Source organism: Nomascus leucogenys, chromosome 4 (assembly GCF_006542625.1).
Source record: "Nomascus leucogenys isolate Asia chromosome 4, Asia_NLE_v1, whole genome shotgun sequence".
NCBI classification, from domain to species: Eukaryota; Metazoa; Chordata; class Mammalia; order Primates; family Hylobatidae; genus Nomascus; species Nomascus leucogenys.
Window position 1 is genome coordinate 71,532,833 of NC_044384.1, and position 16,540 is coordinate 71,549,372.

The 16,540-nt window shown below is 44.8% G+C and overlaps 1 protein-coding gene across 1 annotated transcript in view; it reads right to left on the reverse strand.

The window, feature by feature from the left end:
* The window catches only part of AFG3L2 (AFG3 like matrix AAA peptidase subunit 2), a 48,687-nt gene extending 47,579 nt beyond the window's left edge, over nucleotides 1-1,108 (reverse strand). The window contains exon 1 of the mRNA XM_030810784.1: nucleotides 763-1,108. Within this exon, the coding sequence (XP_030666644.1) occupies nucleotides 763-876 (114 nt within the window). The 5' untranslated portion in view covers nucleotides 877-1,108. The remainder of the gene's footprint in view (nucleotides 1-762) is intronic.
* Nucleotides 1,109-16,540: the final 15,432 nt, after the last annotated feature.

Consider the following 16,540-nt stretch of genomic DNA (forward strand, 5'->3'; position numbering starts at 1 on the left):
GCCGACCCGGGGACCTCAACCACCACCCGTACACCAGTGCAAGGCTGAGGAACCGTGTCACCTAAACAGTGAGAGCGACTATTCGACACGTGAACCTTTCCTTGAGACACATCACGGCCATGGTTGTCAACACACTATCATTATGTCAGAAACACACGTATCAGGTCCTGTGCGCCTATCTAGAGGGATGGCTACCAACAGAGAAAGAGCCTCCTGCTGAGAGCAGGCCCTGATATGCAACGAACACAGAGTCCCTGCTCTGAAAAGGTGACATTCTTAATAATAACAGCTAATACTGCCAGTCCTGTAATGCCCGCAATGGCCCCATTCAACAGACGGGAACACGGAGACTCGGAGAGGTTAGGCAGCCCGACTCCAAAACCCATCCTTGCGACTACATCGTGCTCGTGCTGCTGACTCAAAATTACAGACGCCTTCATTCCGTGCTCCCGGGACACGAAAGCGGGGACAAGGACGGCCACCAAGCCAACATGACCTTCGAGGCTTCAGCCGCCCCGGTGAAGCGCGAAGACCCGCCTCTACTTGAGCTGCGCGTTTTCAAAACTTGAATCCCACAGGCAGGGCTGAGCGCGAATCGGCGCTCCCGGGGCGGCAGAGACAGCGCGGGGCGCCCAGGCCCTCGGCAAGGAAGGCCCGCGTGCGGCGGGAGGGCGGGGGCCGGTGACCTTGACGTCTGCTCTCCCGAACCGGAAGTGGGCCCGAGGCAGGGTGGAGGGCGCCGGGCGCCCAGGTAGGACTCACCGTCCGGAGGCAGGGCTGCTCGCCCGGGCCCATGCTGCCAGGCACGAGGAGCTGCTGTAGGCCGCGGGGCCAGCAGCTGCCCCGGCCCCACAGCCGAAAACAGCGGTGCGCCATGGCCGCCGCCGTGGCCCTCTCGGCCCGGGACGCTGCGCAGGCGCGGGCAGGCGACGACTGGCGGCCTCGGGAAGCGGGCTCGGCTCGGCGTGAGGCCGCCAGGCAGCGCAGCGCGCCCGCGGCTCACGGAGCAGCCCAAGCTCTCAACGCGGCGTCTCCTGCCGCCAGCCCCGCCCCAGCGCACTGACGTCGGCGTCTCCTCTCCGAGGCCGGCCGCGACCTCTGCCAGTGCAGAAGACAGGACCAAATGGGAGGAGCATGGGGGCGGGACCGGAGGCGGGGGCCGACGGAGCAGCGTTGGGGGCGCGGCAGGAGGCGGGGCCGAGGAAGGACCTTGGAGGGCAAGGGGGAGCTGGAGGCGGCAACGGGGCCGAGGGAGGATTGGGGAGGGCGAGCGAGAGCTGGGGGCGGGGCCGATGGCGCATCTGGGGGGCGTGACTGGAGGTGGGGCCGAGGAAAGGACCAGGAGGGCGAGCAGGAGCTGGAGGCGGGGCCGATGGAGGAATGTCGGGGGCGTGGCTGGAGGCGGGGACTAAGGGGAGACGCGTGACTGGGATCCTGGGCTCCCGGGCCTGGGCAGCCGGCTGGGCCAGCCAGTAGGAGCGAGGGGGAAGTAGCGAAGGCCCCAGCGGCAGCAGACGGAAGGACCCTCCGAGCGCCAGCTGAGTCACCGGGATGGTGCTAGGTTCTGGAGACACCAAAGCACACATTCCTGACCCCTGGGAGGGCGATGCGAAGATTCACAAGCAGCAGGGAGTGTTGGGGCTGTGCCGTGCAGCCTGCGCTGTAGGAACCCTGTCGGGGAACTGGTTCTGGGAGAGCAAGTCGAGTCTTCCAGGTATAGAAACTACATATCGTTTCCTGTACCGTGACAGCGGAGGAAAAAAGGAGAGGTCTTTGAACTGAGGTGGGGGATTTGGGGGTTTTTCTGAGACGGGCTCTCGCTCTGTCGCCCAGGCTGGCGACGCTGGACCTCAGGCAAAGGACAGTAATCCTTGAGAGACAGGAGACAAACCAGGTGAGTCCTGTGATTACCCCAGTGGCAGTAAAACAATAACAAAAAGATATACCAGATACACCATCATACCATGCTCACACAAAAGAAAACTGAGTAGACAAATAGATTTTAGGGCAAGGAAATTCCAAACAAAATTAATTTCAGAGAAAAGAATATCACTAAGGATGAAGAGGATCGGGTTTCTTTTCCAGAGACAGGGTCTCACTCTGTCACTTAGGCTGGAATGCCATGGTGCAATCATAGCTCACTGCAGCCTCCAACTCCTGGGCTCAAGGGATCCTCCTGCCTCAGCCTCCCAAGTAGCTGGGACCACACACGCTCGCCACCACACTCGACTTTTTAAATTTTGTGTAGAGTTGAAGTCTCACTTTGTTGCCCAGGCTAGTCTCAAACTCCTGGCTTTAAGCAATCCTCCTGACTCAACCTCCCAAAGTGCTGGGATTACAGATGTGAGCCACCCACATCTGGCCAAGAGATTTATTATTATTATTATTATAAAGGGGTCAGTTCATCAGTAGGACATAACAACCCTAATCATCTTTGTTCCCATTAACAGAAGCTTAAAATACATGGAGCAAAGACTGACAGAACCACAACTTCCAATTATATTTGGAGATTTCAAATCCTTCTTTTGATAATTAACAGAACAATTAGACAGGAAAATGGTAAGTATATAGAAGACTTAAACACAATCAACCAACTAAATCAAATAGATATTTATAGAAAACTACTCATAACAACAGAATACACATTATTTTCAAGTTTTCACAGAGCACTTATCAAAATAAACCATACTGTAGGCCATAAAAATATTAAGAGGAATCAAGTCATATAAAACATATTTTCTAACCACAATGAAATTAAATTAGAAATCAGTATCAGAAATAGGCTGAGGTGAGAGGATCACTTGAGCCCAAGAGTTCCAGACAAGCCTGGGCAAAACAGAAAGACCTTGGCTTCAAAAAAGAAAAAAACTAGACAGAGAAAATGAAGTAAAACCAAAGAAGAGAAAGAAGATAAGAGTAGAAATCAATAAAATTAAAAACTAAAAGACAGAGAGAAATGAATGAAATCAAAGGGTGCTCTTTGAGAAGATCAATAGTCAGACCAATCAGGAAAAAAGAAAATGACACAAATTGGCCTAGCAAGGTGGCTCATGCCTATAATCCCAACACTTTGGGAGGTCAAGGCAGGCAGATCACCTGAGGTCAGGAGTTTGAGACCAGCCTGGCCAACGTGGTGAAACCCCATCTCTACTAAAAATACAAAATTAGCTGGGCATGGTGGTGCACACCTGTAATCCCAGCTACTTGGGAAACTGAGGCAGGAGATTCCCTTGAACCTGGGAGGCAGAGGTTGCAGTGAGCCCAGGTCGCACCATTGCACTCCAGACTGGGCAAAAAGAGTGAAACTCCACAAAAAAGAAAGAAAGAAAGAGAGAGAGAAAGAAAGAACGAACAGACAGACAAGCAAGCAGGCCAAAAAAGAAAGAGAAAGAAGGAAGGAAGGAAAGAGAGAGAGAAAGAAAGAAAGAGAGAGGCCGGCAAGGTGGCTCACACCTGTAATCCCAGCACTTTGGGAGGCCCAGGTGGGCAGATCACGAGTTCAGGATTTCGATACCAGCCTGGCCAATATGGTGAAACCCCATCTCTACTAAAAATACAAAAATTAGCTGTGTGTGGTGGTGCGTGCCTGTAGTCCCAGGTACTCAGGAGGCTGAGGCAGAAGCAGAAGAATTGCTTGAACCCAGGAGGCGGAGGTTGCAGTGAGCCAAGATTGCGTCACTGCACTCCAGTCTGGGTGACAGAGCGAGATTCCATCTCAAAAAAAAAAGACAAATTACCAAGAATGAGAAAGTTGACATGACTTCACATTCTACATATATTAAAATGAAAATAGAATATATGCCAATGAATTTGAACAATGAACTATACAAATTCCTTGTGAAATACAAGTTACCAAAGCTCACTTTTAAGATAATACAAAAAATCCTACATCTATTAAATAAATTGAATTTGTAGTTAAAACGTTTCCATGGGTTGGGTGTGGTGGCTCACGCCTCTAATCCCGGTGCTTTGGAAGGCCAAGGCAGGCCAATCACCAGAGGTTGGGAGTTCAAGACCAGCCTGACCAACATGGAGAAAACCTGTCTCTACTAAAAATACAAAATTAGCCGGCCGTGGTGGCACATGCCTGTAATCCCAGCTACTTGGGAGGCTGAGGCAGGAGAATCGTTTGAACCCAGGAGGCAGAGGTTTGCGGTGAGCAGAGTTAGCACCATTGCACTCAGCCTGGGCAACAAGAGCAAAACTCCATCTCAAAAAAACAAAAACAAAACAAAACCTTTCCATGAAGGAGACTTCAGGCCTGGATGGCTTAACTAAGAAATTCTACCAAACATTTAAGGAAGAAATAATACCAATTCTAAAGAAGTTCTTCCAGAAAATTAACGTGGGGAAATACTTCTCAATTCTTTCTATGAGGCCATTACCCTAATATTAAAACCAGACAAAGACATTACTGAAAAACAAACGACAAAACAAAACACTATAAGCCTGTATCTTCCATGAATATAGTTGCAACAATTCTCAACAAAACATTAGCAAATCAAATCAAACAATGTGTAAAAAGAGCTATATACCATAACCAGTGGGATTTATCCCAGATATGAAAGGCTTGTTCTACATCAGAAAATCAATGAATGTAATCCATCAAATCAATAGGCTAAAGAAGAAAAATCACATCATATCAATAGATGCAACAAAAAAAAGCATTTAACAAAATCCAACACCCATGCATGATAAAACTCTCTGTAAACTAACGAATAGAGGGGAACTTACTCAACTGGATAAATAATTTTTACCAAAAAACCCACAGATAAGATCATACTTAGGGATAAGAAAGTAGAAGCATGCCTGTAATCCCAGCACTTCGGGGGGCCGAGCTGGCAGATCACCTGAGGTCAGGAGTTCAAGACCAGCCTGACCAACATGGAGAAACCAAGTCTCTACTAAAAATACAAAATTAGCCGGGCATGGTGGCGCATGCCTGTAATCCCAGCTACTCGGGAGGCTGAGGCAGGAGAATCACTTGAACCCGGGAGCTGGAGGTTGCAGTGAGCCAAGATTGCACCATTGCACTCCAGCCTAAGCGACAAGAGTGAAACTCCATCTCTAAAAAAAAAAAAAATTTATATATATATATACACACACACATACATATATATACTTTTTTTTAGAGACAGGGTCTCCCTCTGTTACCCAGGCTGGAGTACAGTGGCACAATCACAGCTCACTGCAGCCTTAAACTCCTGGGCTCAAGCAGTCCTCCCTGAGCCTCCCAAGTAGCTAAGACTATAGGTCCATGCCACCACACTCAGCTAATTTTTAAATTTTTTGTAGAGTCAGGGTCTCACTATGTTGCCCAGGCTGGTCTCAAACTCCTGGTCTCAAGCAGCCTACTGCTTTAGCCTTCCAAAGCACTGGAATTACAGGTATGAGCCACAGCACCCAGCCTATATATAAAGATATATTGTATACAATATATAGAGATGTAAATATATTTATATATTTCTTTTTATATATTTATTGAAAATGTAGGTTTATGTATAATTTTATATGTAAATAGATATATTTTACATATGTTTATATAGATATATAAAATAATTTTATATAAGCATATACATTTTTATATATTTTACATATAAAATGTTTATAAATATAAACATAAATTGTACATATATGTTTATAAGTATAAACATATTTTTGTACATATTCTGTATATTTATATATTTAACATATATTCATGTTTATAAATATATATCATATATATGCATCATATTACTTCTGTTCTCCAGAAAACCATGACTAATACAAAGACATACAAAAAACAAGTAGCAAATGTTAGAAGTCCTTCCTTCTTATATCCAATTACTTTAGGGCTGGGCCCAATGGCTCTTGCCGATAATCCCAGCACTTTGGGAGGCTGAGGCAGGTGGATCACTTGTGTCCAGGAGTTAAAGACCAGGCTGGGCAACATGGCAAAACTCTATCTTTACAAAAAATACAAAAATAAGGCAGGCATGGTGGCACATGCCTATAGTCCCAGCTACTTGGGAGACTAAGGCAGAAGGATCATTTGAGCCCAGGATGAGAAGGTTGCAGTGAACTGAGATCACACCATTGCACTCCAGCCTGGACAACAGAGTGAAACTCTGTCTCAAAAAAATAAATAAATAAATAAATAAATAAGTAATTACTTTAAGTGTAAGTGGATTAAACTCTCCATTCAAAAGGTAGAGACTGGCAGAATGATTAAAAAAAAAAAACAAAACCATGATTCAGCTATATGCTGTCTACAGGAGACCCAGTTTATATCCAAAGACACAAATGGGTTAAAAATAAAGGATGGAAAAAGATATTCTATGCAAATAGTAATTAAAAGAGAGATAAGAGGTGGGGCACAGTGTCTCATGCCTATAATCCCTGGGAGGCCAAGGCCAGCGGATCACAAGGTCAGGAGATCAAAACCATCTTGGCTAACACGGTGAAACCCTGTCTCTACTAAAAAGTACAAAAAACTAGCTGGGTGTGGTGGCGGGCACCTGTAGTCCCAGCTACTTGGGAGGCTGAAGCAGGAGAATGGTGTGAACCCGGGAGGCAGAGCTTGCAGTGAGCAGAGATCGCACCTGCACTCCAGCCTGGGTGACAGAGTGAGACTCCTCAAAAAAAGAGAGAGAGATAAGATGGCTATACTAATATCAAATAAAAACACATTAAGATAAAAACTCTTGGCTGGGTGCAGTGGCTCATGCCTGTAATCTCAGCACTTTGGGAGGCCAAGGCAGGCAGATCACCTGAGGTCAGGAGTTCGAGACCAGCTTGACCAACATGGTGAAACCTCGTCTCTACTAAAAATACAAAAATTAATTGGGCATGATGGCACACAACTGTAATCCCAGCTACTCATGAGGCTGAGGCAGGAAATTGCTTGAACCCAGGAGGCACAGGTTGCAGTGAACCCAGATCGCGCCACTGCACTCCAGCCTGGGTGACAGAGAGAGACTCAGTCTCAAAAAAAAAAAAAGATAAAAACTCTTATAAGAGACAAGGAAGGACATAATGTACTGACAAAAGGATCAATTCATCAAGAAGATATAACAATTATAAACATATGCACACCATTCAACAGAGCCCCCAAAATATATGAAGCAAATATTGATAGAATTGAAGGTAGAAATAGATGGTTCTACAATAATAGCTGAAAACTTCAATACACTACTTTTAATGATGGATATAACATTTACACAGAAGATCAATTGGGAAATGGAGGACTCGAACAATATTCTGTGTGCGTGTGTGTGTGTGTGTGTGTGTGTGTTGTGGTTTTTTTTTTTTTTTTTTTTTTTTTTTTTTTTTTTTTTTTTTTTTTTGAGATGGAGTTTTGCTCTTGTTGCCCAAGCTGGAGTGCAATGGCGTGATCTCGGCTCACCGCAACCTCCACCTCCCGGGTTCAAGCGATTCTCCTGCCTCAGCCTCCCGAGTAGCTGGGATTACAGGCATGTGCCACCATGCCCAGCTAATTTTGTATTTTTAGTAGAGACGGGGTTTCTCCATGTTAGTCAGGCTAGTCTTGAACTCCCGACCTCAGGCGATCCACCTGTCTCAGCCTCCCAAAGTGCTGGGATTACAGGCATGAGCCACTGCAACCGACCATGTTGTGTTTTTAAGTCAGGATCTTGCTCTGTCATCCAGACTGGAATGCAGTGGCACAATCACAGCTCACTGCAACCTTGACCTCCTGGGCTCAAGTAATCCTCCTGCCTCAGCCTCCCAAAGTGCTGAGATTATAGGTGTGAGCCACCACACCGAGCTAAACAATACTATAGTTCACGCCTGTAATCTCAGCACTTTCAGAGGCTGAGGCAGGCGGATCACTTGAGTTCAGGAGTTCAAAACCAGCCTGGCCATGCATGGTGATACCTTGTCTCTACTAAAAATACAAAAATTAGCCAGGCATGGTGGTGCATGCCTGTAGTCCTAGTTACTTGAGAGGCTGAGGCAGAAGGATTGCTTCAGCCCAGGAGGAAGAGGTTGTAGTGAGCAGAGAGCATGCAACTGCACTCCAGCCTGAGCAAAGGGAGTGAAACCCTATCTCAAAAAAAAAAAAAAAATTAAACTGTAAACCAACTAGACCTATAAGACATATATGCAGAGTACAACAACAGAGTACACATTCTTCTCAAGTGCACAGGAAACATTCTCCAGGATAGACCATATGACAGGCCACAAAACAAGTCTTAATAGATTTAAAAAGACTGAAATCATGCAAACTCTCTTCTCTGACCACACTGGAATGAAGTTAAAAACCAATAACAAAAGGAAAACTGGAAAATTCACAAATACGTGGCTATGAAACAACACACCCTCAAATAGCCAATGACTGAAAGAAGAAATCACAAGGAAAATTAAAGAATACTGTGAGACAAAGGAGAATAAAAACACAATATGCTGAAACTTATGGATGCAGTGAAGGCAGTTCTCAAACAGAAATTTATAGCTGTAAATAGCTACATTTTAAAAAGAAGAAATATCTCAAATCAATAACTTTACACCTTGAGGGAATAGAAAAAGAATGAACTAAACTCAAAGCTAGATGAAGGAAAAAAATAATAAAGATTAGAGCAGAGATAAATTAGAAAAGAGGAAAAGCAATCGAGAAAATTAACAAAAACAAGAGTTGGTTCTTAAAAAGATAAATAGGCCGGGCCCGGTGGCTCACATCTGTAATGCCAGCACTTTGGGAAGCCGAGGCAGGCAGATCACGAGGTCAGGAGTTTGAGACCAGCCTGACCAACATGATGAAACCCTGTCTCTACTAAAAATACAAAAATTAGCCAGGCATGGTGGCGCGCACCTGTAATCCGAGCTACTCAGGAGGCTGAGGCAGGAGAATCTCTTGAACCTGGGAGGTGGGGGTTGCAGTGAGCCGAGATCTCGCTATTGCACTCCAGCCTGGGTGACAGAGCGAGACTCTGTCTAAAAAAAAGAGATCGTGTCTAGCTATATTGCCTAGGCTAGAGTGCAGTGATATGACCATAGCTTACACAAGCCTTAAACTCCCAGGTTCCAGTGATCCTCCTGCCTCAGCCTCCCAAGTAGCTGGGACTACAGGCATTTGCCACCATGCCCAGCTCTAATCCTTTTTCTGTAAAAGGTCAATAGTAATTACCCCACTTTTATTTCTCATTTTAGATATTTGCAACTTCTCCCTGTTTTCTTTGTCAGTCTAGTTAAAGGTTTGTCAACTTTGGCCAGGCATGGTGGCTCATGCCTGTAATCCCAGTACTTTGGGAGGCCAAGGTGGGCAGATCACGAGGTCAGGAAATCGAGACCATCCTGGCTAACACAGTGAAACCCTGTATCTACTAAAAATACAAAAAAATTAGCCGAGCATGGTGGCGGGCACCTGTAGTCCCAGCTACTTGGGAGGCTGAGGCAGGAGAATGGCGTGAACCCGGGAGGCAGAGCTTGCAGTGAGCCGAGATCGCACCACTGCACTCCAGCCTGGGCGACAGAACAAGACTCTGTCTCAGAAAATAAATTAATAAATAAATAAATAAGTTTTGTCAATTTTATTTATCTTTTTTTTTTTTTTTTTGAGACAGAATCTTGCTGCTCTGTCACCCAGGCTGGAGTGCAGTGGCACAATCTCAGCTCACTGCAACCTCTGTCTCCTAGGTTCAAGCCATTCTCCTGACTCAGCCTGTAATCCCAGCACTTTGGGAGCCTGAGGCAAGCTGATCGCGAGGTCAGGAGTTCAAGACCAGCCTGGCCAATATGGTGAAACCCCGTGTCTACTAAAAAAATATAAAAATTAGTTGGGCATCAGCCACCCCGTCTGGGATGTGAGGAGCGCCTCTGCCCGGCCACCCCATCTGGGAAGTGAGGAGCGCCTCTGCCTGGCCGCCACCCTGTCTGGGAAGTGAGGAGCGCCTCTACCCGGCCGCCCCGTCTGGAAGTGAGGAGCGCCTCTGCCTGGCCGCTGTGCAACCTTCCGAGTGTGAAGTGACAGCCTTCGTTGTAGAATGAATGAAGACACTGGCACTGATCATATAACACCTTGGCAGCTATCTCAAGTTGTTGATGGTGGAGGTATTGGAATTATAGAAGAAAGCAAACACACAAATTTGACTAAAGGTGATTTTGTGACTTCTTTCTATTGGCCCTGGCAAACCAAGGTTATTCTGGATGGAAATAGCCTTGAAAAGGTGATATATATATGAACGTATCTGATTTTTTTTCCCCGTATAATTCTTACTTTGTGCATTTGATATTCAGTTGTGTTTGTAATCACAGAAAAATAAAAGCATATATTTTCTTCTAAAAAAAAAATTAGTCAGGCGTGGTGGTGCACACCCATAGTCCCAGCTACTTGGGAGTCTGAAGCAGGAGAATCTCTTGAACCTGGGAGGTGGAGGTTGCAGCGAGCAGAGATCATGCCACTGCACACTCTAGCCTGGGCAACAGAGTGAGACTTCCTCTCAAAAAAAGAAATTTAAGAAGACTTAAATAAATGAAAGGATATCCCGTGTTAGTGGATTGGAAGACAATATTGTTAAGATAGCAAAACTGCCCAAAGCCATCTACAGATTCAATGCAGTCACAACTCTAAGTGCCTGCCTACTTTTCTTTCTTCTTTCTTTCTTTCTTTCTTTCTTTCTTTCTTTCTTTCCTTCCTTCCTTCTTTCTTTTCTTCTTTCTTTCTTCCTTTCTTCCTCCTTCCTTCCTTCCTTCCTTTCTTTTTCTTTTTGCAGACATGAAAATGCCAATCTTCAAATTCATATGGAATTGCAAAGGGCCCCAAATACAGCCTTGAAAAAGAATACAGTTGTAGGATTCATACTTCTCATTTACAAAACTTCATACAATCAAAACTGCAGGTGTTGGCATAAGGACAGACATATAGACGTAGGGAATATAATTAAGAATCCAGAAGTAAACTCATACATGTCAACTGATTTTTGACGAGGATGCAAAGTTCATCTAATAGAGAAAGAATAGTCTTTTCAACAAATGGTTGTGGGAGAACTGGATGCAAAAGAATGAGTTGGAGCCCTACCTCTCACACCATATATAAAAATTATATTGATTTATTTACTTATTTATTTAGAGACAAGGTCTTACTCTGTCACCCAGACTGGAATGTAGTAGTGTGACCATAGCTCACTGCAGCCTCAACCTTTGGGCTGAAGCGATCCTCCCACCTCATCCTCCAAAGTAGCTGGGACTACAGGTGCACACCACTATACCTGGCTAGTTTTTAAATTTTTTTGCAGAAATAGGATGTCATTATGTTGCTTACACTGGTCTCAAACTCCTGGCCTCAAGCAACCCTCCTACCTCATTCTCTCAAAGAGCTGGGATTATAGGTATGAGCCCCTGCACCCAACCAAATTGTGTATTTAGATGGTTTAAATGACAAATTTATATTGTAAATTTTTAGCACAATAAAAAAGAAAAAAATGATTCAATTTAAAAAAAGAAAAGAGGTCAGGTGCGGTGGCTCATGCCTGTAGTCCCAGCGTTTTAGGAGACCAAGGCAGGCGGATTGCGTGAGGCCAGGAGTTCAAGACCAGCCTGGTCAACATGGCAAAACTCCATCTCTACTAAAAATACAAAAATTGGCTAGGCATGGTGGCGCACATCTGTAGTCCAAGCTACTTGGGAGGCTGAGGCACAAGAATCACTTGAACCTGGGAGACGGAGGTTGAAGTGAGCCAAGATCACACCACTACACTCCAGCCTCGGCCACGGAGTGAGACTCTGTCTCAAAAAAAACGCCTGTGATCCCAGCACTTTGGGAGGCTGAGGCGGGCGGATCATGAGGTCAGGAGATTGAGACCACAGTGAAACCCCATCTCTACTAAAAATACAAAAAATTAGCCGGATGCAGTGGCGGGCGCCTGTAGTCCCAGCTACTCAGGAGGCTGAGGCAGGAGAATGGCATGAACCCGGGAGACGGAGATTGCAGTGAGCCGAGATCGCGCCACTGCACTCCAGCATGGGTGACAGAGCAAGACTCCGTCTCCAAAAAAAAACAAAAAACAAAAAGAAAAGAAAAGAAAACATGAATGAACCTTAAATATAGTATGCTACACAAAAAGGCCACATGGTGTATGAATCAATTTACATAAAATGTCCAAATAGGCAGATCTATAGAGATGGAAGCAGATAGTGGCTATATAGGGTTGATGGAGGGAGGGGAGGGATTGGGAAGGGTGCTAGCTAAGGGTTTCAGGTTTCTTTCCAAGGTGATCAAAATGTCCTAAGATCGATTGTGGTGATGGTTGCACCCCTCTTTGAATGACCTAAAACCATTAATGTCAACATTTTAAATAGATGAACTATATGGTATATAAATGATATCTCATTGAAGCTATTTTTTTAATGAGCAAAGGACTTGAATAGACATGTCCTCAAAGAAGATATACAAATGGCCAACCAGCACATAAAGAGAGGCTCAACATCATTAGCTGTCAATGAAAGACAAATCAAAACCACTAGATTCCACTTCACACTCTAGGAGGGCTGTAATCAAAAATACTATAGATAGTACAAAATAATATAGATGTATACATAATAAAGATAACAAGTATTGTCAAGAGTGTGGAGAAATTGGAACCCTCATGCTAGTAGGACTATAAAATGCTTTGGAAAACTGTCAATTTTCATAGGTTAAACATAGTCATATGACTCAGCATGTCCACTTCTGGGCATCTTCCCAAGATAATTGAAAGGATATCTCCACACGGAAACCTGTACATGTGTTCATAACATAGGTACATATGCTGTGTTCATAGCAGCATTATTCATGATAGCCAAAAACCAGAAAGAGCCTAAACATGTATCAACTGAATGGATAAATGAAATGTGGTGTATTATTACAATGGATTATTATTCAGCCATAAAATGAAGACCTGATACATGCTATGGCATGGATAAACCTTGGAAACAAAGAAGTCAGACATGAAAGACCACATATTATAAGATTGCATTTATACATATGAAATATGCTGAACAGGCAAATCCATGGAGACAGAAGATGGTGATTAGGGATTGCCAGGGGCTGGGGGGATGGTTGATAGAGTATGCAAGACTAATGAAGGTGGCTGCCTACAGCAGGCAGAATGGTGTGGACTGTCTGAGCTTCTCAGTGTGTGCTTTTTCACAGTGTTTACCTTTTTGAACCATGTGAGAATATTACCTATTCAAATAAAATATAATACAATCTAAGACTATTAAAGAATGTTATTTTTTTCAGTGCTGAGTAAGATTACAAGTACTTTTGAAAAAATAATTTTATGACTATGTATATTTTCCAAATATCCTATAATAAATATATAATAGTTTCATGAGCAAGAAAGTGTAAAACGTTGAAATATAAAAGGTTCAGGATAAGGATGGGGCCAGGTGCAGTGGATTATACAATCCCAGCACTTTGAGAAGCCAAGTGGGGAGGATGGCCTGAGGCCAGGAGTTTGAGACCAGCCTGGGCAACACAGTGAGATCCCCATCTGTACAAAAAAATTTAAAATTAGGCCAGGTGCGTGGCTCATGCCTGTAATCCCAGCACTTCGGGAAGCTGAGGTGGGCGGATCACTTGAGGTCAGGAGTTCGAGACCAGCCTGGCCAACATGAGGAAACCCCATCCCTACTAAAACTACAAAAACTAGCCAGGTGTGATGCTACATGCCAGTAATCCCAGCTACTCTGGAGGCTGAGGCAGGAGAATCCCTTGAACTCGGGAGCGGGGGTTTGCAGTAAGCTGAGATCAAGCTACTGCACTCCAGCCTGGGAGACACAGTGAGACTCTGTCTAAAAAAAGAAAAAACAAACAAAAACCCAGGTGCAGTGGCTCATGCCTGTAACCCCAGCACTTTGGGAGGCTGAGGCGGGTGGATTACAAGGTCAGGAGTTCAAGACCAGCCTGGCCAAGATGATGAAATCTGGCCTCTACTAAAAATACAAAAATTAGCTGGGTGTGGCCAGGTGCGGTGGCTCACGCCTGTAATCCCAGCACTTTTTGAGGCCAAGGCGGGTGGATCACGAGGTTAGGAGATCGAGACCATCCTGGCTGACACAGTGAAACCCTGTCTCTACTAAAAATACAAAAAATTAGCTGGGCGTGGTGGCGGGTGCCTGTAGTCCCAGCCACTCTGGAGGCTGAGGCAGGAGAATGGCATGAACTCGGTAGGCAGAGCTTGCAGTGAGCCAAGATCGCACCACTGCACTCCAGCCTAGGTGACAGAGCGAGACACCATCTCAAAAAAAAAAAAAAAAAAAAAAAATTAAAAATTAGCTCGGTGTGCTGGTACATGTCTGTAGTTCAAGCTACTCAGGAGGCTGAGGAAGGAGGATTGCCTGAGCCCAGAATTCAAGGCTGCAGTGACCTATGATCACACCATTGCACTCCAGCCTAGGTGACAGAACAAGACTCTGTCTTTCAAAATAAAAAAAAGTTCAGTATAAATTTTTTTTTCATCAGTGTGGACAGAAACAAAGTTACAAAATGAAAAGTAAAAGCATCTTCATTTCTCATGTTCACATCTTAAAGGTAACTTTCTTTCTTTCTTTTTTATTTTTTTTTTTTTGAGACGGAGTCTCACTCTGTCACCCAGGCTGGAATGCAGTGGCCTGATCTCGGCTTACTGCAAGCTTTGCCTCCCAGATTTCAAGCTATTCTCCTGCCTCGGCCTCCCTAGTAGCTGGAATTACAGGCACCCGCCACCATGCCCGGCTAATTTTTTTGTATTTTTAGTAGAGATGGGGCTCCACTGTGTTAGCCAGGATGGTCTCGATCTCCTGACCTCGTGATCTGCCCACCTCGGCCTCCCAAAGTGCTGGGATTACAGGCGTGAGCCACCGTGCCTGGACTTTTTTTTTTTTTTTTTGACACAGTCTCACTCTGTTGCCCAGGCTGGAGTGCAGTGGCTGATCTCGGCTTACTGCAAGCTGTGCCTCCCAGATTTCAAGCTATTCTCCTGCCTCGGCCTCCCAAGTAGCTGGGATTACAGGCACCTGCCACCATGCCTGGCTAATTTTTGTATTTTTAGTGTTTCACTATGTTGACTAGGCTGGTCTGTAACTCCTGACCTCAGGTGATCCACCTGCCTTGGCCTCACAAAGTGCTGGGATTATAGGCATGAGCCACGGTGCCCGGCCTTTAAAGGTAACTTTCTAGGTAGTTTTTTCTGTGTGTATGTGTCCATACATTTTATATGTATTTGCAAACATATAAAACTAATTTTTCGGCCAGGTGTCACCACACCTGTATGCCTGTAATCCCAGCACTTTGGAAATCCAAGGCTGGTGAATTGCCTGAGGCCTGGAGTTCGAGACCAGCCTGGCCAACATGGTAAAACCCAGCCTCTACTAAAAATACAAAAAATTAGCCCATGGTAGCATGCGCTTGTAGTCCCAGCTACAAGGGAAGCTGAGGCCTGAGAACCGCTTGAACCCGGGAGGCAGAGGTTGCAGTTAGCCGAGATGGTGCCACTGCACTCCAGCCTGGGTGACAGAGTGAGACTCTGTCTCAAAACAAACAAACAAACAAACAAAAAAACTTATTTTTACATGAACGAACGTGTACTTTATGCACCTTGATTTTTTCTTTTGCTTAACATATATTTTTGTATGTTAATAACATATAGTTCCCCCAGTCATTAATAAGCTCTATTGTATTCTCTTGTAAAGCTTTAATAGTTTTCTCACCAAGCATCATTTAGACTACTTCTCATTTCTTTTTATTTCAGAAGCCACCTTGAGCTTTCTTTTTTTGAGACAGGGTCTTGCTCTGTCACCCAGACTGGAGTGCAGTGGCACGATCATAGCTCACTATAGCCTTGAACTCCCAGGCTCAAGCCTCAATTTTCCAAATAGCTGTGACTACAGGCCTGCGCCACCACAGCTGGCTAATATTTAAATTTTTTGTAACGTTGGAGTTTCACTATACTGCTGAGGCTGGTCTTGAACTCCTGGCTTCAAGTGATCCTCCCATCTTGGCCTCCTAAAGTGCTGGGATTACAGGCATGAGCCCACGCACCCAGCCAATTATTCTTATCGGTACATGCATATATACACATATGCCAGTGTCCATTCAGAGGATGGTTTCCTAGTAGAGAGATTGCTTGGTAAACATTATTTTTTAGAAAATAATTTGTGTTTTGTGGCTGGGGCTGGGGCTTGGGCTCGCTCACCCAGAGTTGTGCTGCATACGGTTCCCCACTAGGCGTCAGGAGAGCCCTATAAATCTCTAGACAACGCCGTGCATTTCCAGAAAACCTTCAAATGTGTTCACAAGGCTGGTCTGGATTTTTCAAAAAGTAATTTTTCTATTGTTCATAGTTCGTCTCCACGAACAACCTAATGCTGTGTTTTCTATAAAGTGAAGCTGACATAATCTTTTCCAGTGGTGGTCTTGGTTTGTGCTACTGTTCCTGGCAATGGGCCTCAGGTAAAGGAACAGAAAAGACACAATGCCCAGTTTCTATCTTCCAGATGATAATGAATAAAACTGTGAATGATGTCACTGATGCCAGGGTGCTACCAATGCACGTTGCATGAATGACAACTGCAGAACATTTAG